The sequence below is a fragment of the Ictalurus punctatus genome, chromosome 3 (genome assembly GCF_001660625.3).
Source record: "Ictalurus punctatus breed USDA103 chromosome 3, Coco_2.0, whole genome shotgun sequence".
NCBI classification, from domain to species: Eukaryota; Metazoa; Chordata; class Actinopteri; order Siluriformes; family Ictaluridae; genus Ictalurus; species Ictalurus punctatus.
The window spans coordinates 7972830-7998055 of record NC_030418.2 but is presented as its reverse complement, the minus strand read 5'-3'; the positions used below and the strand labels follow the sequence as shown (position 1 = coordinate 7998055).

At 40.7% G+C, this 25226-nt stretch overlaps 2 protein-coding genes across 6 annotated transcripts; both read right to left on the bottom strand.

Moving 5' to 3' along the window:
* Nucleotides 1-10745: 10745 nt before the first annotated feature.
* fbxo5 (F-box protein 5) lies at nucleotides 10746-15403 on the bottom strand. Of its 3 annotated transcripts, none has more exons than XM_047154405.1 (5): nucleotides 15272-15403; nucleotides 12075-12729; nucleotides 11888-11975; nucleotides 11618-11797; nucleotides 10746-11362 (listed from the first exon to the last, which is right to left on the bottom strand). In XM_047154405.1, exons 2-5 carry the CDS (start codon nucleotides 12695-12697, stop codon nucleotides 11105-11107), a joined length of 1149 nt encoding a protein of 382 aa, XP_047010361.1. In that variant the 5' UTR covers nucleotides 12698-12729; nucleotides 15272-15403; the 3' UTR covers nucleotides 10746-11104. The 3 variants fall into 3 exon arrangements, with proteins under 3 accessions (XP_047010361.1, XP_017320359.1, XP_017320358.1); XM_017464870.3 differs by having other exon boundaries at nucleotides 15139-15273; XM_017464869.3 differs by lacking the exon at nucleotides 15272-15403 and adding an exon at nucleotides 13488-15108.
* Nucleotides 15220-24157, bottom strand: mtrf1l (mitochondrial translational release factor 1-like). Of its 3 annotated transcripts, none has more exons than XM_047154403.2 (8): nucleotides 23579-24157; nucleotides 23388-23467; nucleotides 22253-22436; nucleotides 20515-20678; nucleotides 20119-20236; nucleotides 19863-19999; nucleotides 18871-19096; nucleotides 15336-15473 (listed from the first exon to the last, which is right to left on the bottom strand). In XM_047154403.2, exons 1-7 carry the CDS (start codon nucleotides 24018-24020, stop codon nucleotides 18893-18895), a joined length of 1329 nt encoding a protein of 442 aa, XP_047010359.1. In that variant the 5' UTR covers nucleotides 24021-24157; the 3' UTR covers nucleotides 15336-15473; nucleotides 18871-18892. The 3 variants fall into 3 exon arrangements, with proteins under 3 accessions (XP_017320355.1, XP_047010359.1, XP_047010360.1); XM_047154404.2 differs by having other exon boundaries at nucleotides 23569-23697; XM_017464866.2 differs by lacking the exon at nucleotides 18871-19096 and having other exon boundaries at nucleotides 15220-15473; nucleotides 23579-24155.
* Nucleotides 24158-25226: the final 1069 nt, after the last annotated feature.

Below are 25226 nucleotides of genomic sequence, written 5' to 3'. Positions count from 1 at the left end.
GAGGTTTTTATTATTTCCTCATTTGTAAGTCGCTTTGGATAAAAGTGTCTGCTAAATGGATAAATGTCAATGTAAATGTATTATAGCAAAGGGGGGATAAATCTGGAATGGGATGTTCAAGAAGCACATACGAGTGTGATGGTCGGGTGACCACAAACTTTTGGCCCTACTGTATATGGAGTTTCTGAGCTGCATTCTTAGTTGTATCACCAGCACTTCCACATTTTAAGAATTGGTACAGTGGCAAGAAAAAGTATGTCAACCTTTTGGAATTTCATGGTTTTCTGAATAAATTTGTCATAAAATGTGATCTGATCTTCATCTAAGTCTAAGGATATTGACAAAAAATAATGTGCTTAAAATAATAACACAAAATAAATTCTGATCCTACATGTCTTTATTGAACACACTCATTCAACATTCAAAATGGCAGTGGAAAAAGTAAGTGAACCCTTACAATTAATAACTTTACTGTACCAGGCACTTCCTGTAGCTGTGGATCAGACCTGCACATCGTTCAGGAGGAATTTAGCCCATTCTTCCTGACAGAACTGCTTTAGCTCTGTCATATTCTTTGGACGTCTCATGTGTATGGCTCTCTTCAAGTCATTCCATAGCATCTCTATTGGGTTGAGGTCTGGGCTCTGACTTGCCCACTCCAAAAGGCGGATTTTGTTTTTCTGAAGCCATTCTGTTGTGGACTTGCTCCGGTGTTTTGGGTCGTTGTCCTGTTGCATCACCCAACTTCACAGTTTCAGTTGACGTACAGAGATTCTCACGTTATCCTGAATAATTGTCTGATATACTTGGGAATTCATATTCTCCTCAATGACTGCAAGCTGGCCAGGCCCTGATGCAGCAATGCAGGCCCAAATCATGATGTTTCCTCCACCATACTTTACATTTGGGGTGATGTTTTCATGATAATATGCCGTGCCCTTTCTACCCCAGATGTAGTGCTGTGGGGTTTTCCAAATAGTTCAATCTTAGTTTCATCAGTCCACAAAATATTTTGCCAATACCGCTGTGGAGTGTCAGTGTGCTCTTTCGCAAACTTCAGGCATGCAGCAATGTTCATTTTAATAAGCAGTGGCTTCCTTCGTGGTGTCCTGCCGTAGATACCCTGCTTGTTCAATGTTTTACGTATTGTAGACTCATGAACAGAGATGTTAGCCAGTTCCAATGATGCCTTCAAATCTTTGGCTGTCATTCAGGGTTGTTTCTTTACCTCATTGATGAGTCTTCTTTGTGCTCTTGGTGGCATTTTGACTGGGCGCCCACTTCTCAGTAGAGTAGCAACAGTCCCAAAGTGTCTCCATTTCTAGAATGTTTGCCTAACTGAAGACTGGTGAATTTCTAAAGTCTTTGAAATCACTTTGTAACCCTTGACAGCTTTATCTAAATCAACAATTCTTGATCGTAGATCCTCTAAAAGCTCTTTTTGGCTAGGCATGGCTCACATAAGCGTGTGATTCTTGTGCAGAGCAAACTCCTAAAGTTTTAGGGGTGTTTATCAGCCAAAGTAGCTGTAGTCCACACCTCCAACCTCATTTTCTTAACGAGACTCCAATTAGCTTTTTTGAGGTCATTAACTCAAAGGTTCACATACTTTTTCCACAAGCACTATGAGATTTTTTTGGTTGTTCTCAATAAAGACATGAGGGGTCAGAATTTTTTTGTGTTATTATTTTAGACACATTATACTTGTCAATACCCTTGACTTAGATGAAGCTCAGATCACATTTTATGACCAATTTATTCCATGAAATTCCAAGAAGTTCACATACTTTTTTTGCCACTGTACGTCTTTAAATAGTGTAACATGATACACAGATTTATTGTTTTGAACACTTATTGCATAAAAAATCCCAAAATAAAGCACTGACAAGTTGGAAATGCAATCCTGTGTATGGATGTTATCTGACATGTGGTTTGGAGCGTTCTTTGTAAATAAAACCGCATAAAATCAGAAATGCCATAAATCAGTTTTTGCTTTAACTATGAAAAGGTTGACTAGGCAACTGCTATTTTGAATTACTGGTCAACTAATAAAAAGTAGTAGTATTACAACCCCTAGTGGAGGGTGTTTTATGTACAGCAACATCCATGGTTTTTTAATCATCTCCGTGGTATTCAAGAATTCAGGAGTCCCATTGCTCCCTACATGACCACAATGCAGTACGTTTGGGGCAGGTGAGGCTTGTGGCAGGCTGTAAATGCAGGTCTGGTTATTGATATTGATAACTTACTGATATAGTTAGGTGTTGGTACATTTGGCCATGATAGTGAATTGACTTAGAGTTATGAGGTGACTTGCAGTGGCTCATGTTTATGTTTACAGTATCTAACTCATCAATGTAAAGGAATAGTGAAGATCTAGAAATGCACCTTGGACTGGAAGCCATCTAGCCCTGTACACGACACATACTATACATATTCACACACTCCTTCACACAAAGGGACAATTTAGCATAGTCATCCATCTAATGGCATGTTTTGGGGAGGTGGAAGGAAACCAGAGAACCTGGAGGAAACCACTCTGTGAATGTGAATATGTGAAACACCACACAGACAATAACACAAGCTCAGGATCGAACCAGGGATCCTGAAGCTGATAGGTGGCAGACCTTTTACCCGCTGCACCAAAATGCTACAGTGCCAAGTGTTATATACAGTAAATAAAGATTCATTTGTTCAGTAGCCACTTTATCCTGGAATTTCTGGATATATGGAATTTGTGAAAATTAGCAGTCATTTAAGGTACTCATTTCTGTGAATGCTTCAATTAGTGCCTCATTTCTGACTCATATACACTTGATGTCTCATGAAGCCTCATGTCTCATTGAAGTAATTGATTTTACAGCAATCATAGGCACTAGATTGTTTGAGGGGGACCTTCAATTATTTAATTTGCCCGTCTGGAAGAACCCATAAAACCCATGTAAGTAACTGTAATTGAATAATATACTTAAGATTATGGCATATTTATATTTTACTTGAGTATTATTGAAATTAAATACTTGTACTTCTTATATTTTTGTTTAGACCTCATACTCATTGCAAATCTCAAATATCTTTGTACACTATACTGTATCCATCAAATGAGCTCAGTTTGGCATCCAATAATGTAAGTTTAGCACTCAATGAAGTATATAACTATCAAGAATCATGCCAGTTTATCACCTGCAGTGACCTTCTCATGTATAAGTCATTGGACTGCATGTTGACTATGAGAATTAGCAACGCTGGCACCACCTAGAAGGCCGGAACTCTATTTCATTTGAAAACGCTGTTGAGGTAAGTTTAGCTGGTTATTAACTGGCTATATTTAACTCTGTTCCTACTAGTTCCAAGTTACTTCGAGTTAAGTCCTCTAAGTTCCATGTTAGACTAGCACTGATTCCAGTAGGTAACAGAAACTGGCTAGGTAGTGATGGTTATAGCTAATGGTAAAATGTTTTTAACCTTAGCGGTTCTACAAAGCGCTTTACACTGTTTCTCATTCACCCACTCACACACACACACTCACACACCAATGGCAGCTGCCATGCAAGGCGCTAGCCTGCCATCAGGAGCACCTTGGGGTTCACCACTTCGGCATGTGGTGGCATGTGGGCCAATTGAACCGCCACCCCTGCGTTTAGTGGACAACCCACTCTATCACCCGAGCCACAGCCACCACCAAATGGTTAATATAGGTTATTTATGTGATATTTTGGTTCTGATTAATTCATTATCAAACTATTTAACATCAGTCATGCACATGACAAGCACACTTAGAGATCTTCAATTATGTTTTCAGGCAAAAATCTTCAAGTGGAACCTCTCCAGAAAGTTACAAATCCAAATAGTCATTCATTAATTAAATCATTTATTCATCTTCATCAGTAAATGTGCTGGAGGGAGCAAGTCCTTCAATACACCTTCAGTGGGATGGCAGTCTATCGCAGTCTAAAAGTGTAAATCTGTAACTGACACATACTCAGAATATGCAACATCGCCTATTTAGAATCTTACAGTATGCACATAGCCAAATGCAGCCTAGGTTCTCTACTTTATCTCTCATCGTGTTCTCCTAGCCAACAGCAATGGAACCTGAAGACCTCCAGTCCCAGGTAAAGGATGTCTGTGACTTATGGAAGGAAAAAAGAGATTGTTCAACTGTGAAAAGAACAATCTGCTGCCTGACAATATATAAACTGATGAATCCCTAGTAGTCATCCATAGTGTGTTTAAGACAAGATGTGCATTCAAGCAGATAACGAAAACTGGGCAAATATCACGAGAAAATATCACTCAATTACTCAAGACTCCCATTTTAAAAGGTTAATACTATAAAATATCTACCAACTGCGAAATCAGATTTCTTTGTCCGAACAGCATGACTCGTAGGAAGGTGGGAATCTGTCTTTATCCACATTGTTGTGCATGTAAATATACCATGATGTACGTCTATGTGTGTATGTGTTATGCAGAGCATCTTTAAGTCATAGTAAGCCATAATTACATGTTCAATTGCATAGTTCCATTGGAGTTGAATTATTTTAATAAATCAAATGGAATAACAGGGAGCTCCTGAGCTCTTTTCCATGTAAAGGTCAGCACTAAAATTAATTATAGTGCAAAGAATAACCAAATGATTAAATATCAGTTGACCTCAAACATTTTGACTGCCAATCTTTTTTTTTTTTTTGTACTTTAAAAATTTTTTTTTTTATCTTAAACCCCTTCATGTATTAAAACTCTCCTGATCCAAGACCTAATGCAATTACTATGTGAATATAGAATCTGCATAAGTGGATAAAAATAGGGGACAAACACAGATGCATCACTAAAGCATATAAGAGCCACATTTAGCCTCTGCATCATAGCATGGCCATAAGGACTATAGAAAGTCACCACAAAACGGATGTCAGGGTGCAAGAATGGCAGCACTGCCAGCTACGCACTGACATTTCAGATGGATCCTGAGGAGCCATGACTGGCAGACGCAGTCCGTTCTGACGCATCTCCAACTGATGCTGGTGGAGCACAAGCTCTAATGACCATAGCTTGGCAGTCCAATGCTATTTTTAATGTGCTCCCATGAACTGGTCCTCACCATTCCCTCTTGGAGGATTCCCTGTCTTAATGTCTGTTCTGGTGCTGATAGAGTACAAGCAATAATGATGAAATCTGTGTTCCAACCGTGTTTTGTAGACGATTCCACTGTTTTAGTAGCACAGGTGAAGTTTGTCCTTTATCAGGTGAAAGTCCCAAGAGATCAAGAGATCAAGTCAACATAACTGCAGACTTCAGGGGCAGAATTTGTCCTTGAAGGCTATTTGAGTAAGCAGAAAAAATGTACAGTCCCCTCCAAAAGTATTAGAACATCAATTGTGGGTTTTTTTCTATACACTGAAGACATTTGTGTTTGAGATCAAATGATGAATGAGTCGTTAGATCAGAATTTCAGCTTTCATTTCCTTATCTTTACATCTAGATGTGTTAAACAGCATAGAACATGGCACCTTTGGTGGCAGACCACTCAATTTTTAGGTGAACAAAAGTATAGGAACAGACAGTCTTAAAGTAAATAACACATAATATTTGGTTGCATATTCAGCAGCAAGAAACACCTGTCAGTCACATGTTCTATCATTTTTGATCATTTAATGGGGGGGTTCAAACAAAAGGTGCCATGTTCTAAGTTGTTCAACACATGGCTGTACCTAGATATAGATGTAGATGTACATATCAGAAAATGAAAGCTGAAATTCTGATCTCAAACCCAAATGTGTTTGGTGTATAGCAATAATAAAAGAATTGCCTTTGCCGTTCTAATACTTTCAGAGGAGCATGTATATAATATTTGGGTTTCCTACTTTCATAAAAGCTTGTCTGAATTTTGCCAAAACACAGCTTGATGATCCTCAAACCTTTTGGGAGAATGTTCTGTGGACTGGTGAGTCAAAAGTGGAACTGTTTGGAAAACAGAGGTCCCTTTACATCTAGCATAAACCAAACACAGAATTCCACAAAAAGAACATCATACCTACAGTCAAGCATGGTGGTGGAAGTGTGATGGTGTCGGGATGCTTTGCTGCTTCAACTGGATTATGCAGCAAGAAAATGATCCAAAGCATAGGACTAAGTCCTAGTCCTAGAAGTAAGTGAAAGACTGATCTCCAGTTATCGGAAGAGTTTGTTTGCAGCTAAGGAGGCAATTCGTTTTTCACATTAGTGATAGGTGTTGGATAACTGTATTGTGTGTGGACACATGGTGACTTAGAGGTTAGCACTTTCGCCTCACACCTCCACGGCCCTGTGTGTGCGGAGTTTGCATGTTCTCCTGCACGTGTTTCCTCCTGTTACACTGGTTTCCTCCCCAGTCCAAAAACATGCATGGTAGGCTGACTGGCATGTCCAAAGTGTCCATATTGTATGAATGGGTGTGTGATTGTGTATGAGATTGTGCCCTGTGATGGATTGGCACCCCGCCCAGGGTGTACCTCACCTTGTGCCCCACGCTCCCTGGGATAGGCTCCAGGTTCCCTACGACCCAGTAGGATAAGCAGTATATAAAATGGATGGATGGATGTATTGTGTGTTTACTCAGGTTGCTTTTGTTGTTGTTGTTGTATTTAGTTAGTAGACCTAAAACTACTTTAGTATGAGATATACAGTGAGGGAAAAAAGTATTTGATCCCCTGCTGATTTTGTACGTTTGCCCACTGACAAAGAAATGATCAGTCTATAATTTTAATGGTAGATTTATTTGAACAGTGAGAGACAGAATAACAACAAAAAAATCCAGAAAAACGCACGTCAAAAATGTTATAAATTGATTTGCATTTTAATGAGGGAAATAAGTATTTGACTCCTCTGCAAAACATGACTTAGTACTTGGTGGCAAAACCCTTGTTGGCAATCACAGAGGTCAGACGTTTCTTGTAGTTGGCCAACAGGTTTGCACACATCTCAGGAGGGATTTTGTCCCACTCCTCTTTGCAGATCTTCTCCAAGTCATTAAGGTTTCGAGGCTGACGTTTGGCAACTCGAACCTTCAGCTCCCTCCACAGATTTTCTATGGGATTAAGGTCTGGAGACTGGCTAGGCCACTTCAGGACCTTAATGTGCTTCTTCTTGAGCCACTCCTTTGTTGCCTTGGCCGTGTGTTTTGGGTCATTGTCATGCTGGAATACCCAGCCACGACCCATTTTCAATGCCCTGGCTGAGGGAAGGAGGTTCTCACCCAAGATTTAACGGTACATGGCCCTGTCCATCGTCCCTTTGATGCAGTGAAGTTGTCCTGTCCCCTTAGCAGAAAAACACCCCCAAAGCATAATGTTTCCACCTCCATGTTTGACGGTGGGGATGGTGTTCTTGGGGTCATAGGCAGCATTCCTCCTCCTCCAAACACGGCGAGTTGAGTTGATGCCAAAGAGCTCCATTTTGGTCTCATCTGACCACAACACTTTCACCCAGTTGTCCTCTGAATCATTCAGATGTTCATTGGCAAACTTCGGATGGGCATGTATATGTGCTTTCTTGAGCAGGGGGACCTTGCGGGCGCTGCAGGATTTCAGTCCTTCACGGCGTTGTATGTTACCAGTTGTTTTCTTGGTGACTATGGTCCCAGCTGCCTTGAGATCATTGACAAGATCCTCCCGTGTAGTTCTGGGCTGATTCCTCACTGTTCTCATGATCACTGCAACTCCACGAGGAGAGATCTTGCATGGAGCCCCAGGCCGAGGGAGATTGACAGATCTTTTGTGTTTCTTCCATTTGTGAATAATCGCACCAACTGTTGTCACCTTCTCACCAAGCTGCTTGGCAGTGGTCTTGTAGCCCATTCCAGAGTTGTGTAGGTCTACAATCTTGTCCCTGACATCCTTGGAGAGCTCTTTGGTCTTGGCCATGGTGGAAAGTTTGGAATCTGATTGATTGATTGCTTCTGTGGACAGGTGTCTTTTATACAGGTAATAAGCTGAGACTAGGAGCACTCCCTTTAAGAGTGTGCTCCTAATCTCAGCTCGTTACCTGTATAAAAGACACCTGGGAGCCAGAAATTTTTCTGATTGAGAGGGGGTCAAATACTTATTTCCCTAACCCTCATTAAAATGCAAATCAATTTATAACATTTTTGACATGCGTTTTTCTGGATTTTCTTGTTGTTATTCTGTCTCTCACTGTTCAAATAAATCTACCATTAAAATTATACACTGATCATTTCTTTGTCAGTGGGCAAACATTAAAAATCAGCAGGGGATCAAATACTTTCCCTCACTGTACACAAAAAAACAACAGAGGAAATCAGGCAAATCGGGGCAAACCCTCCAATGTGGCTGAACTAAAGCAGTTCTACAAAGAAGAGTGGGCCAAAATTCCACCATTGTGCTGTGAAAGACTGATCTCCAGTTATTGTTGCTAAAGGTGGCACAACCAAGTTTAAGGGGGAAATTAGAGTTTCACATTGGTGATAGGTGTTGGATAACCTTTTTTTGTGTCAGTGAAAATAAATAAATAAATAAAAACTGTGTGTTTACTCAGGTTGCCTTTGTTTTATGTTGTATTTCGTTTGAAGATCTAAAACTATTTAGTATGAGATATGCACAAAAACAGAAGAAATCAGGATGGGGCAAATAGTTTTTTCACAGCACTGTACAATCGTAATTTCATACACAGTAGGTAGATCCAGCTTATACACAATAGGCAAAAGGCTCAGAGTAACAGCATCCAAAAGACAGATCCAAAGTCATGGTCAGTAAACACAGGCAAGACCAGGAGCACAGGATAGAGATACAGTAGCAGGACAAACTGATAATCCAAGGTGGTTAAAAACCAAGAAGGCAAGGCAAGATCATAAAAAGAAATCGATCAGGATACAGCACAAAATGTATTCAAATGGATTTGCAAACAGCAAAGATTCACAGTTGGCATAAGGTCCATGTGCTTTATAGGTTTGTGACAGGAAATGAGCATAACCAGCAAGGATGAGTTTAAAATTTGGAAGAGGGTGCCCTCTGGTGTGGTGGTGGTGAATTTCCAATGACTGATGTGATAAATGTTGCAAATCTTGCATTAATGATCTGCTGCGCGACCCAGCGTGGAAGAGCAAAGCAAACAAACAGTGTTTTTAATCTGTGTCCAATCATCATTACTGTTAACATTATTTGTAAAATGATGGATATAAGACTTTGCAGCTAAGCTAATATTCAACATGATGTCCCTAAATCTAAGATACAACTTATAAAAACATTGTTATTTTCCCTGAATATACCTAATCACTTAAGTATTTATCCATCCATCTTCTGTACCACTTATCCTATACAGGGTCACAGTGAGCCTGGAACCTATCCCAGTGAGCTCGGGGTACAAGGTGAGGGACACTCTGGATGCCAATCTATTGCAGGGCATGATTGCACACACTATGGACAATTTGGAAATGCCAATCAGCTTTTCTTTGGACTGGGTGAGGAAACCGGAGCACTCGGAGGAAATCCCGGGGGGTCAATATTAAAATTAACAGTCAGTATGTGGTGGCCTCCAGCTGCTTTAAGTATTACAGTGCATCTCATCCTCATGGACTGCACCAGATTAGTCAGTTCTTGCTGTGAGATGTTACTCCACTCTTCCACCAAGGCATTTGCAAGTTCTCGATCACGTCTGGGGGACACATGGTTAAATGTAATTTTCCACTGCAGGGACGATCAGCTGTCCATCCCGTCTCCCAGTAGCACGGTCTTAGGCGTCTTACATTACAGACATTGCATTTTATTGCTCTGGCCACATCTGCAGTCCTCATGCCTCCCTGCAGCAGGCCTATGGCATGTTCATGCAGGTGAGCAGAAACCCTAGGAGTCTTTCTTCTGGTGTTTTTCAGAGTCAATAGAAAGGTCTCTGCCCTGTGATGGATTGGCACCCTGTCCAGGGTGTACCCCGCCTTGTGCCTGATGCTCCCTGGGATAGGCTCCAGGTTTCCCCGTGACCCTGAAGGAAGGATAAACAGTATAGAAGATGGATGGATGGATAGAAAGGTCTCTTTAGTGCCCGAAGTTATTGTACCCGTGACCTTAATTGCCTACCGCCTGTAAACTGTTAGTCTTAAGGACTGTTCCACAGGTGCATGTGCAATAATTGTTTATGGTTCATTGGACAAGCATGAAAAACATCGTTTTAAACGCTTTCCAATAAAGATCTGTAAAGCTTTACAAAATTATCTTTAAAATACAGTCTCCTGCAAAAGGAGCATTTTTTTTTTTTTGCTGAGATTAGTTTTACAGAAGTAAATAAAAAATATGGTTTAACTGTGTAAGCAGCAATATTTATGCTATTTATATTACACATAAAGGATCTTTCCCTACAGATCTGTCAATGAAATTATGGTAACAGAGGTCAAAGTGAGATATTGGTAGTTCTGCATGTCCTACATTGATAAGTCATCCACATCTTTCCAAACTTGCAAATGGTGGATAATGAGTTTTACTTTGACTCTGAAAAGAATAACCAAACAGATGACTGACTGCTGACCTTGCAAACTTACATACGGCTGAAAAATGTTTAAAAGTAAATAAATAGCCATTATTCAGCACTATTACATATTTGCTTTTCCCTCGTGTTTGGTGCAGCCGAGTTTTTAGTTCTGAATGATATAAATATTCTGATATTTATGAGGAAAAAAAACTAAGCTTCTAGCCAACATGCAAATTACTCTTAAGGTCATTTACATTGGATTCTCTAATAAAAGCACAGCAACAAACAAGTTTAAAAAAATATAGGACTCTTTATTCAGCCATGTAAATATTTACAATTTGTTCTGACAAGGTACACAAATAGTAATTTAATTAATACATGTATAATTATAAAATTTATAAAATGTTCTACTGTATCAGTGGAGAAGGCTATTCAGTCCTCTCATCGTTTTTTTTTGCCATTCATACAAAAAAAATGTGCTAGGACCACAGACAAAGTGACCTGCATCACTTCACATTCAAAGACACTAAGGAACTTAAGTAAAAAAGTCCACATTATAAAAGTATCAAAATATATATATATATTTTTTTTTTACAATAAAGGCCAAATTTAAAAAAGGTGCAAATTGTGTTTCCCGAGTTAACGATACTCAGAGGCGCCGGATGCTGCGCTTGCTGCGAGCAGAACCTGCTAAAGGCACGGTCTGGCAGTGTGGTGATGATGCCTTGATTATGCCCCTCTGGCATGGGGCGGAGCCATGGTACGCTGACTGGCACAGCGAGCAGAAGACGAAAGCACAGCTAGCCCGCATACACGCGGCCCTTTTCATGGCCGAGTCGAACCGTGCAGGAGAACCACAGAGACGGCAACTCCTCAGAGCCTCGTGCCCTTTCAGGAATTTAGTAGCCTGAGAAAAACAAAAACAAAAAGGGATTGTTAAACACGAGTCACCAGAAATTCGATAGCAATGCTGTTCTAACCCCTGTAACACTCACTTCTCCGAGCCAATCTGATTTCATGACTAATGTGCAAAGCGATGTATAAAATAAAACACCTCAAAAACCCTCTGAAAAAGGAAAAATGTCTCTGGATAGCCATCACGCTGAACATTCTCTACTCAATATGCCATTTCCACCACCGAGTACGAAGCACTCGTGCTTACCTCATGAAATTCTGCAAAGCGGCTTGGCTGGGCTGCGTTTTCAGTGGCGTCGGTTTGGCCGAGGGTCTTCTTTATGGGTTTGTGTCCTGGTGTTGAAGAGGCTACACTCTGCAGGCAAGAAAACACCACCCTGCTAACGCCAAAGTCTCTGGATAAAGACCCTGTCGGCCTTCCCGAGTCCTGTAACCAAAATGAGAGTTCAAGTGAGATGAGAGATAAATAAATAAATAAATAAATAAATAAATAAATAAATAAATAAAGCACACTCACCACCATTTGCTCTGCTTTTATGCATCTCTGAAAGGCTCGGTCATCTTGCTGAATGATTTTCTGCCACGTCCTACTCACTTTTTTACAGCTGTAGAAGTAATATTTTCAATCAGTACACCTTCTGAGGATTTTATTCATTTAAAATAAATAACAGTACGGTTTTACATACAAGCCAGAAAGGACCTACTTTATCAAGTCACAGTCCCCAAGTAGGCCCAAGATCCTGGTCAGGATGTGTTTCATGTCTTTCTTCAGCAGGCCACAAAGAACATCTACATACTCCAGGCCCATCTTTGCGCCAATGATGTGATGGAGGCCATAGTGCCCTGCAAGCTTATTAACAACAGTCCAGTCATAGCTCTGGCTTTTCCTGTAGCTTTTGGCCAACTGTTTGCATACCTCCTCCTGGAACTTCAACACAGGAAGGCAACCCGAGCTGGAGTCTGAATGAACTGGGGACAGTCTGCATCCCGGTTCCTCTGTGCATCTCTCCAGCGTCTCTGTACAGTGCGTGTCGATATCATGGTTCAGCTCGAGTTGGCTGTTGTGAAGAGAGAGGTAGCCGCTGTCTTCTGCGGGACTCGAGCTGATCAGGAGACCCTCAGCTTCAGACAGCACGTCTACACAACAGGGCTTTTCCTTGCAGTTCTCTTTGTTATCAGGCCCTTTGGGGTCGCTGTCCAGGTGGTGAGAGATAGAGGAAGACACGCAGGAAGATGATGGCGCGCTTTTCTTAAGTCCCTTTAACTCGGCGCTCGTTTCCGGTTCCGCTTTCTCTGCTGAAGCTCTGCTGCGGGTCAGACACTTCATAGCGGCGCCTTTACAGTGTGCTCACCACAAAACTATATACATATATATTTAAAAAAAAAAAAAAAAAAAAAAAAAAAAAAAAGAGAGAGAACGACAGAAATATCTGATAAGCATCACGAATTTATTTCAATCTCATGTACATCAGTCATTTAATTAATACCATTAATAATATACTGCCAAACTAACCTTATCTTCCCTACTTCATTCAATACTAGTAAGTCAGTCAGTGAGAGTACTAACCAGTCCATGTGAAAACATGACATTTATTTGATCCTGAACTAAATAAAATAAATTAAAAAAAAACTTTACATCCTGCTAGAAACTTCTTAGCTAACATGGACAGAATGTCCGTCTGTAGCAAAAGGCATTACCGTTACTTAATCCTCGACACACAGTTTCACTCTTCTTGCTACAATAACCATGTTATTTAAATATTTTCCGAAACACAGTTTATTAATTCTGCATATTTAGCTAAAAGTCTAACCAAGAAGAGCCACATAAACGAGCTAGCAGTCCTGCTGGACAAATTAAAAGGCTAACTTAGCGCATTAGCTACGCGTTTATTGGCGGGGTTTTAACAAATTACAAGCCCACAGCTGGTAATTAGACTCTCAGAACACAAAACATTGCTGTTATTTAATATACAGGTAAATAACAGGTACGTCTTGTTCCTATGGACACGTTAATTGAGTATATTTGATGGATAAACTAGCCGGAGTTATCTCACCAGGTTTCAGGTGCAGTACACATTAATGCATTAATATAGTGCAAAATAAGTAGTATACCTTACCTCGAAAATAAAGCTCCAGGTTTTATTCTTTTATATATACATATACGAGCTTTACAAATGAAAGCAACTGTTCTAGCGCGCGTTACTGTACACTAACTCAACATAATCGATTTACGCGGTCAAATCCAGTCGCCACTGACTAATGAAAACCGAGAGGGAAAAAGCGCCAGTTACTACATAGTTTGAATTTCGCGTCAAAAAACGCGCTGGCCAATCAGCGATCAGCATAGTACCTTTAACCGCCCTGTAGCCAATAAGAGCTTTCCGAGACACGCCTGCAACAAATTTCACTACCTATACTTTGCCAAATCCCGCCTGCTGCGTTACTATTGGTTATAATATCGTTCGCATATGAAGTTCCCCAATCCGGAGTCTTCAGTCGCCAGATTTGGGATATATCTAGCCACTCCTAGCTCAGGAGGTGAGATTTGTCTGAATACTGGTGGTAAAAATAAGAAACAGTACGCCTACTGAGACTCAAGAAATGGCGCGTACGTATGACGTAGTTAACCGAGAAGGCGCCTTTCTTGAATCGCTTTAGAAAAATATATACAAAATAATCTTTCTGGGGTTCTTCTTAAAATAAAAAAAAAATGTATTTCCGGATATTTTCCTAAAGAAAATACGTATTTAGTTCATTAATATAACTTTGCAACTCTTTTCTAGTATCATCTAAACTTTTTTTTTTTTTTAATCAAGGCAACAATTCACTATGGACAATGTTGTATATATTAAACAATGAATAAAATGTTCTCTGGACTCTCTCTGAACTTTTTGATGTCTGCAAATACTTTGTGTAATTGCAGGTTTTCAATCTCTATTCCAAAAATCTCTGGAATAACATAAACCCACCACCACCTCTCTCAAACAGTTGGAGCTTACAAATGTTTTAAATGTCTTTTTGCTCTTGTTAGACTTCCAGGGTTACACTTGCATGAGCCATTACTAAGGTATTTCACACTTCAAGTTGGAATGTTGAAAGTGCTTGATAAAGATTACTCTGCTTAGAATAGTGGTTTTAAATGTTTCCAACCCCCTGTAATAAAACTACAGACTGCCCCAAAGGGGTACAGGCCATAGGGTCACCCCCACGCAGCTTATCCAGCACCACTTAGTCTGACGTTTAACATGACAAAGGGCAGCTCACATGCACAAAACATTAGGCTGACTGGTGAGCTGTTGTTGCCTTACTGAATCCGAATCATTTTGCTGAACCGGCTTTACTGGATTTATACTATTCCAAGAATTTACCGTGCTTTGGTTCCATGCTTCTCTTTCGGTGATTTCAGACAGATGGAAATATGAACAATTAATCTGGATGTAAAGAACCAGTGAAATGGCATTTTACAGACTGATGTTTGAAATCTAATAATCCACAGCACCAGATGAGTGAGTTCAGATTAGAAGTTTCAAAATTTCCAAGCCCACTTCAGTTTGGCTTTACTTTAGCTTACTTCTTAGAACTGAACATTAAACTCCAGGTGTTTATGCACGTCACCTCAGAGTTCACAATCACATTTGAGTGTTGCCATCCTTTATGCAACAGCTAGAGATCTTTTGTAGAAATAACTGCATACAGATAGGAGGGGATTTGTGATTACATGAAGCATGAAGACTATCTGTTATGTGTTGATGTTCTGTTAGGACTTACACTGTTTAAAATTTCTTTTAGTTAACCACAACAGAGAACTGTTGCTATCATCAGTGACGGTCCAGTGAAAAGGCACAGTGCTTAAAAGAAAAGCATTTATTAGTTATTTTAAATTAAGATCATATATACACACTTAGTCATTGACATTCGACAATGTCCATGAGCGCTTCCTGTTCAGAAAACTGCTGCAAAAACATGCTCATCTCATCCAGCAGCTCCTCCCCTAATAAAAATCCATGTACGTCATGCAGAGTTTTCCCAATCCGATGGTCAGTGACCCGATCTTGAGCAAAGTTGTAGGTCCTGATTTTTTCTGATCTGCCTTTGGTGCCAATCTGTTACAACAGGAGGTGAAGAAATACACATGAATACAAGTGTAGTGCCATGAAGAATTCTACATTTCAAGAAGAACCTCCAGCCAGTTAACATTCTTGTTTATTTCCAGTGACCAACAATCTGAGCTGTTCTGGAGAAGAACACAAATATGCATTGGTTTTAGACCTCAGGAATTGCACAGGGAAATCGCTGGATTTGTTTGTAACATACAAAATGCAAACAATTCCACAGATTTATGCATGGTTGTGTTTCTGTTTTTTTTTTTTTTGTGAGACCTGATGGCTAAGTGTCAGCGAGGCCGTTGTTCTGGGAAATAGTTTAAATATATATTTTAATCCATGATGAGGCTTATAAAGCTCTGTTGGGAAATTTACCCCAAGCTTAGGCCTGATTTAGATTTCGGAGTCTATGACTCCAGATGTTTCCTATCGATGTCTGCCAACATGATTGTGCATAATGTCAACGTGTGCACTAGGGGGCAGTGTCACATGGACATATCCAGAAAACCCCCCCCCAGAAAAGTCTGATATTTCACAGTAGCAGATAATAAATAGAAGCAATGGGCTGCATGTTTAAAAGAAGAATTTAGAGGTTAAAATTATATTTCAGACAATTACTCACGTACAAAAAAACGTTCATATTCAAATTTTGTGAGGAAACAAAACGCACATCATTGCATATGAGAGTTTCAAACTCATTCGATGAGGAAATCAATCTGATGTTGTCTTGAATTTTTGCCTAGCGTGTTCATTTCCCCCCTATAATCCATTAGCCCATTTCTAATGGGATTAGATTACACTCACTGTCCATTTTATTTATGAACACCTGTACACCTGCACATTCATGAAATTAAATAATGAGACAATCATGTGGCAGCAGCACAATGCAAAAATAAATCATGCAGGCAGGATATATTAACTCAAATAAATCACTCTTTACTACTGTGGTGAGCAGAAAAGCATCTCACCATGCACAAAACCATGAGGTGGATGAGCTACAACAGCAGAAGACCACATCAGGTTTCCCTCCTATAAGCCAAGAACAAAAATCTGAGGCTAATATAGGCACAGGCTCCTCAAAATGTGACAGTTGACGATTAGATTAGATAGACGACCTTCACCTTCAGTTCACCTTCAACTGTCCAGTTTGGGTGAGACTGTGTCCATAATGTGCGTTATGAGATGCTTTTCTGCTCACTATGGTTGTAAAGAGTGCTTATTTGAGTTACTACAGACTTCCTGTCAGCTTAGACCAGTCTGGTCATTCTCCTCTGATCTCTCTCATCAACAAGGTGTTCCAGCCTTCAGACCCTCCGCCACATTATGGTTTTTTTTTATTCGTACCATTCTGTGTCAGCTCTAGAGACTGTTGTGTGTGAAAATGCCAGGAGATCAGCAGTTTCTGTTTTACCAACAACCATGTCATGGTTAAAGTCACGAAGATCGCATTTCTTCTCCATTCTGATGTTTTCTGTGAACATTAACTGAAGCTCTTGACCTGTATCTGCATGATTTTATGCACTGTGCTGCCACCACATCATTGGCTGACTGGATAACTGCATAAATGAGCAGCTGTTCATATTAAAGTGACCAGTGAGTGTATATTGGAACCTGAAGTAATTTCATCATTAGTAGGTGCTACTCTTATTTTAATTCTGTCCCAGTTGGCCATATTGCTGTTTTTCCTCCTTCGGGCCCTGAGAACATTACAGACCAAATTACCTAGTTACCAAATTACCTCTGTGATTTTGGAGCCAGATTCTGGTGCTTGCATTGAAAAATGGTTTTATGACCATTGCACCTTGCTGTGTTTGGCGGACTAGTGTGTATCCAAATCGAACCTTCCCCAAATCGAGAAAGAAGAAGAGTGTGATCTTGCATGCTCGCTGCTTAAAGGGCTATTATAACGAGAGCTCCACTTTATATGCACATATTCCACAATTTAATGCAACATTTACTTTTCAAGAAATAAATCTACGAGCAGCTGTATCACTGATCTTAATCATTTAAATGATAAATGCTGTCAAATCAGTTACAGCAATAAGTTCAGGCATACTGCAATGGATGGAGACCTTGAGACAGACCCAGGGCCTGCTGGCAAGATTATCTCTCACAGCTGGCTTGGAAATGTCTGGTTCTATCATCAGGACCTGGAAACTGTGCCCAGGGACAGAGAAGTCTGGGCTAACCTTCTCAGCTTGTTGCCACCACAGTAGAAGGAAAACGAACAAACAATTCATTGTAAATGATTAAATAAATGTTCTGTATATTCAAACCACTAATGCATCTAAAACATCACTATATCCTAGTTAGTAAACAAAACAACCCCAAACAAACTTGCTAATTTAATTGCTGTCTGGACATGAGAGCTTTATTACTGAGGAGATGTATAATAAATTTTATTACGGAGGTCAGCCAGAGAACTCGGGATGGACATTATTTTAGAGAGTGACAACTAATCAACATGGCTACACAGTACATCAGAAGTAAACAATGTAGCACTTCTTACAATTTAAATAAAATTTGCTGTATATATACACACACATACACACAAGTATTTGCTTTAGATCAACCAACATGCAGCGGCGATGTCTCTACCTCGGCTGCGCCTTGACATCCTGTCCATGAAAACCACAAACAGGAGTGGGGACAAGACACAACCTTAGAGTCCAACACCCACCTTAACACAGCTCTCGCTTTGGGAATAAAAGGACAGGATGGCACACATTAGCGGCCCTGCCACCCCGTACTTCCTCAACACCTCCCACAAGAAATCCCGTGGAACACAGTCATATGCCATCTCTCAATCCACAAAACATATGTAGGTTGGATTAGCATACTCCCATACCCCCTCAAATATCTGTGAAAGGACAAAGAGCAAGCCAGTTGTTCCACGGCCCGGATGGAATCCACATTGTTCCTCCTGAATCCGAGGTTCAACTATCAGACGCTGCTGTTTGCAAATGATGTGCTTCTTGCCCCATCTGACTATGATATCCAACATGCATTCTCCTGTTTTGCCAGGAGAAGCGGTTGGGATGAGAACCAGCACCTCCAAGCCTGTGGCTATGGTTCTCTCTCGTAAAAGAGTGGATTGCATGCTCCAGGTTACGGGGGAGCAGCTGCCTTTAGTGGAGGAGTTTAAGTACCTCTGGGTTTTGTTCACGAGTGATGAAAAGGGGGAGCGTGAGATTGACAGGAGGATTGCTGCAGCATTCTGCACTATTGCGGGCACTGTATCAGGCCGTAGTGGTGAAACAGGAGCAGAGTCCTCGGACAAGGCTCGCGGCTTACACGTCAATCTACCTCTCCATCCTCACCTATGGTCATGAACGTTGGGTAATGACCGAAAGGACGAGATCGCGGGTGCAAGCAGCGGAAGCGTTACTGGACTCACCCTTAGGGATAGGTTGAGAAGTTCAGTAATCCAGGAAAGCCTCGTAGTAGAGTCGCCACTTCTCCAGATAGCGAGAAGCCAGTTGAGGTGGTCTGGGCATCTGGTAAGGATGCCACCCAGGAGGATGCCTGTGCAGCTCTACCAGGCACACCCCACTGGGCAGAGACCCCGAGACCAACCCAGGACACGCTGGAGGGATTATATCTCCCGGCTGGCCTGGGAACACCTGGGAAACCCCCAGGAGGAGCTGGAATCGGTTACTGGAGAAAGGAAGGTCTGGTCTGCCATACTTATGCTGCCACCGCGACCCTCACCAGCACAAGCAGTGTAGAAAATCAATGGATGGATCAATCAACATACAGACATATTCGCTTATTAAATCGATAGCACTGACTATACGGTAAAATATACAGGACTCATCTCAGTTAGCTGGCCAGCTTGTTGTTACCAAATGATGGAAAAAATATGGGAGGTGTTCATGATTTTTTTCCCCCTTCACTTTGTAGCTTGAATGCACGGAGTCATGAAAATGACGTCACTCCGAGCGCCAACTTCCTTTCAAAGTAAGTCGGATACCGCGTACGGTATAATCCAATACGAATAGGGCTATTGTCACAGGACATACTCGAAAATGGATTCTAGAAGTGCTCATAATGTCGCACCTCTTCTACCAACCAATACTCAAACTGCTTGACTGTGCTTTTGTACAGAAACACTGGAAATTTCCAGCTTTTCTGTGGATTCTTTGCCTTAATTGGGTGTGCATCAGGTTTGACATACTATGCATGCAATTGCAAAGATAACTTCATGGATGTTTATTGAAGAAAAAAAACCCACAGTTATCTTTTTTGACAATTATGAAATCGATTATGGAAATAGAAGTATGGAAATAGTGGTTTGGTTGACACATTTCAGTTTTGTTGCACTGAGCGATACTGACTCGTTGAAGACTGAACCATTCGCGGACAAAACAAGCGTAATCTGTAGTGTACCTGGAGTTTGCGGGCCTGGTATCTCTTACTCGTCTCCTCCTCCAGCTTTGCGCTGTAGAGCTTGGCCCGTAGCAGCTTCATGGCCTTCTCTTTGTTTTTGATCTGGGAGCGCTCCTGCTGACACTCAGCCACTGTGCCTGCAATTCCAGCATTTACCTTTAACACTCTTAGCTCCAGAAAGTGTAAAATACTGTATACAACCATCAGAATAATTCAACCAGATCCACCATGTGATGAAGATTAATAAATAACCGACCTGTTGGTAAATGGACGATCCTTACAGCGCTGTCAGTCGTGTTAACGTGTTGTCCTCCGGCTCCGCTGGCTCTTTTCGTTTCAATCCTCAGGTCTTTGGGGTTAATAGTGAAGGAGATCTGTGAATGCAATGCAGAATAATTACACAAGTATCAATTTTCACATCAATGTGGATGAAAACAAATAATCATTATATCAAAGCCACAAAAATTATGTCCTCATACAAGATCATCACTTGCTTTTCTCAGACTACCTCATGGTCAGGAGCATTGCTTAGTTTTCATCGTTTTTAAAAAGCAAATAAAACCATGTTACAGGTCAATACTTCAGTTCTAAACAATGTACAAGTATAAATACACCTCGTTTACTTATAATATATTGGTTTTATTCGTCATACCTCTGCAGGCTGTGGCAATATTACCACGGTCATAGTGCTGGTGTGCATGCGGCCTTGTTTCTCTGTCTTCGGGACTCTCTGGACCCGATGCACGCCTGCTTCAAACTTCATCTTCTTGTAGCTCAGTGGACCACTGATGCTGGCTGCGGCATGTCGTACACCCCCTGAGTTAAAGAAGTAAAAGCATTATAGTCACCGGCCCAGTCCTGGAGCCGCAGCCAGTGCACTTATTATACAGTGAGGGAAAAAAGTATTTGATCCCCTGCTTATTTTGTACATTTTCCCACTGACAAAGAAATGATCAGTCTATAATTTTAATGGTAGATTTATTTGAACAGTGAGAGACAGAATAACAACAAAAAAATCCAGAAAATTGCATATCAAAAATGTTATAAGTTGATTTGCATTTTAATGAGGGAAATAAGTATTTGACCCCCTCTCAATCAGAAAAATTTCTGGCTCCCAGGTGTCTTTTATACAGGTAACGAGCTGAGATTAGGAGCACACTCTTAAAGGGAGTGCTCCTAATATCAGTTTGTTACCTGTATAAAAGACACCTGTCCACAGAAGCAATCAATCAATCAGATTCCAAACTCTCCACCATGGCCAAGACCAAAGAGCTCTCCAAGGATGTCAGGGACAAGATTGTAGACCTACACAATGGAAATGGAATGGGCTACAAGACCATTGCCAAGCAGCTTGGTGAGAAGGTGACAACAGTTGGTGCGATTATTCGCAAATGGAAGAAACACAAAAGAACTGTCAATCTCCCTCGGCCTGGGGCTCCATGCAAGATCTCGCCTCGTGGAGTTGCAATGATCATGAGAACAGTGAGGAATCAGCCCAGAACTACACGGGAGGATCTTGTCAATGATCTCAAGGCAGCTGGGACCATAGTCACCAAGAAAACAATTGGAGCTCTTTGGCATCAAAATGGAGCTCTTTGGCATCAACTCAACTTGCCGTGTTTGGAGGAGGAGGAATGCTGCCTATGACCCCAAGAACACCATCCCCACCGTCAAACATGGAGGTGGAAACATTATGCTTTGGGGGTGTTTTTCTGCTAAGGGGACAGGACAACTTCACCGCATCAAAGGGACGATGGACAGGGCCATGTACCGTTAAATCTTGGGTGAGAACCTCCTTCCCTCAGCCAGGGCATTGAAAATGGGTCGTGGATGGGTATTCCAGCATGACAATGACCCAAAACACACGGCCAAGGCAACAAAGGAGTGGCTCAAGAAGAAGAACATTAAGGTCCTGGAGTGGCCTAGCCAGTCTCCAGACCTTAATCCCATAGAAAATCTGTGGAGGAAGCTGAAGGTTCGAGTTGCCAAACGTCAGCCTCGAAACTTTAATGACTTGGAGAAGATCTGCAAAGAGGAGTGGGACAAAATCCCTCCTGAGATGTGTGCAAACCTGGTGGCCAACTACAAGAAACGTCTGACCTCTGTGATTGCCAACAAGGGTTTTGCCACCAAGTCATGTTTTGCAGAGGAGTCAAATACATATTTCCCTCATTAAAATGCAAATCAATTTATAACATTTTTGACATGCGTTTTTCTGGATTTTCTTGTTGTTATTCTGTCTCTCACTGTTCAAATAAATCTACCATTAAAATTATAGAATGATCATTTCTTTGTCAGTGGGCAAATATACAAAATCAGCAGGGGATCAAATACTTTTTTCCCCTCACTGTAGCTCACAATTATAATAAAAGGAATTAACTGAGACCGACCTATGTCACTTGGCATGTACTCCAGTGTATCAAAGCCCCAGCCATGGAAACCAGCATAGTTCTGATACATGTCAAATATCTCTGCTGTAAAAAGCATGGCCTCTTGACCTCCAACTCCAGCAGTGACCTCTAGGATCAGATCGCTCATGTCTGATTCTTCCTCAGGGACGAGAAGAGACAGAATCTATATGAGGAAAAAAGGACATTTTGATTTTTAGTGTCTGAAGCATAGATTTGGGGACATGTCCTCCTACAATGTTAGGAGGGAAGTGAATCGTACCCGCTCCACCCACTGCACCACATCCGCTCACGTCATCAAAAAACTGCCTCTCTTTATAATCGTGAATAGATCTGATAAAAGACAGTGTGTTCATGCATTTTTGTTACTTTAAATTATATATATATAAAGTGTTGCCTGAAGTCTTTAAAGTTCTTAATCATTCTATTGTAGTTATACTTAATTGTAGGAAGTCTACATTTACATCTAATAATCAGTCTTTTACAACCGTGGTGAGCATCTCGCAACGCACTGCATATCATACCTAAAGGCTGATAGTCTATAGCAGAAGAAAAACCACATTGGGTTCCGCTCCCATAAGCCACGAACAGGAATCTGAGTCAACATCGAGCACAGACTTAATGAAACTGGACAGTTAAAGATCACCTTTTCTCACTCTTTAACTGCCCAGTTTCAGCAAGACTTCCGGTCAGCTCAAACCATCCTCCTCTGACCTTCACACACTAGACAGTAGTGCCGAGTGCATAGTGTAAGTGTACAGTACTTCATCTAGGACACAACTTTAGTATTTACTCTCCGAAGTGTGTTTTCGGAACAGAAATAGCTTAATGAGTAAATTTCCCCCGTGCCGCGCGCAGACCAACTAATCGATAATGAGATTCGTTGACAACGATTTTCTTCATCGATTATTATCGATTAGTTGTTGCAGCGCTAATACATTATGCTGCTGCCACATGATTGGCTGATTGGAAAATTGCATGAATGTGCAGGGGCATTTGTGTTCCAAGACGCTGCTTGTAAAAGACATCGTATTTCGACTTTTTATGGCTTTTGTGCTGCAATGCTGCAGAAATATTTGTTCGCTGGATACCTGCTTGTGGTTTAAAGTTAACCTACCGTTTGTTTCATTTCTTGAATGGATGCCAGGCAGTGCTCCCTCTCTGTCTCTGCAAGCTCGCGCAACTCAGGGTCATTTTCTATGAAGATAATAATAATAATAATAATAATAATAATAATAATAATAAAGGAGATATCACTTTGGCACTTAACAAACAAACAAACAAACAAACAAACAAACCCATTTCCACCTTTCAGTAATGACTCGGTCTCCTCAAAATCCCTCTGTTTTGATTCCAGGTCCCTGATTTTTTGGACCAGAGGCTCTAAAGCAGTCACCTTTCTCCTTTTTGCTCTCAACTCCTCCTCGTCATCTGTTTGCAGCTCTGTGGAGTTGACATCTCGCAGACACTCGTTATATTCAGTTTGCAGTGTCCTCAGGTAGTCCTGCAGGGATTTTGTGGAAAACATCTCATCCGCCGTCATGATCTTTGCCACCATTGCTGAGTTTGTTGTATGAAAGTCTCTGCAGCATCTCGAGACTCGGTAAACCGGGGTTTCACGCGCACGGCTGTGCGTCAGGTGTCTGAGCGCGTGAGTAGACACAGTTCTAACAGCCGCTCTCGCGCGCTTTCCTATTGGTTTAAACACAACGCACCTGAGCAGCTGCTTAGTGAAACAAGCTACAGCCATGGCGACAATATATCTAATGGTGTTTACTGTTTAAGCGACATATCAGGACATTTCTGGCTCCAAACCTACCACGCTTTCTCATTACAGGACGACAACCACCAGGTCATGTTCTTATTTCCTTATTATTTCAAAATAAAAGTCTCTTGCTTCCGTGTGTCTTTCAAAATGTAAGTCTCGCTTGTATGAACGTTGTGTCTCAGTGGTACTTCTCATCTTTCACATAAAAACACTGCAGTACTTTCCCTACTCTGATACGCTCACTCCGTCACGTCACGTCAACGTAGCGGGGCGTGGAGCAAGAACAAGAAATAACAGCCTTTCTTCATTATCACTGTATTTTCAAAATGACATCTTGGAATGTAAACAACAATACATTGTGCAGTTTTGTTTTGTTTTAATAGGTAAATACGATATACACCAGAGGAAATGTGGTGGGGGGTTTTTTGTAAACCAAATTTGATACATTTTCTAAATGAATTTATTTATAAATGATACATAAACCTTCTGGAACAAATAAAAAAAACATGCAATTTACTACATGCAAAGAGCTGCATTTTGGGTAATAAATTTTGGCCGGCAGTATTAATGTTGTAAATAATGTGACTATGTTCATTACCTCTTGTTCTTGTGGCACTCAAGAAAAAAAGAAAAGAAAAAAAACCCCCAAGAAATAACAGCGTGATTTAAGTATTTTTAAACCATCTTAGAGTCTCTGTTTCTATTTGAAATCTCTAAATACTGGGTGATCCTTTGATAAATGAAATGTTTTATTTATATATATATATATATATATATATATATATATATATATATATATATATATATATATATATATATATATATATATATAAAATTAATCAAAACTAATTTTATATATATATATATATAATTAGTTTTGATTTATTTTATTTTTTATCAGAGTGTTCTTTCATGTTATTATGAGTGAATTATTCTCATCCCTGTTTTTGTAGAAACTTTACAGTAAGTATTCATTATATATTTCATTTCCGACTTTGAACGGCGGAGTTTGCGTGAACGCTTGTTGGAAGTAGGATGTTCCGAGTTGGAAGACCCCGGGTTCCCATGCAGTACATGTGCAGGGAAGGGTGTAGTGCAGGACCAGGTTTGGGAATCTGTGATTTTATTAATTAATTCAGTCAGGCAGTGTATTTGGCAGGGAGGGTATGCAGATTCCACTTATTTAAA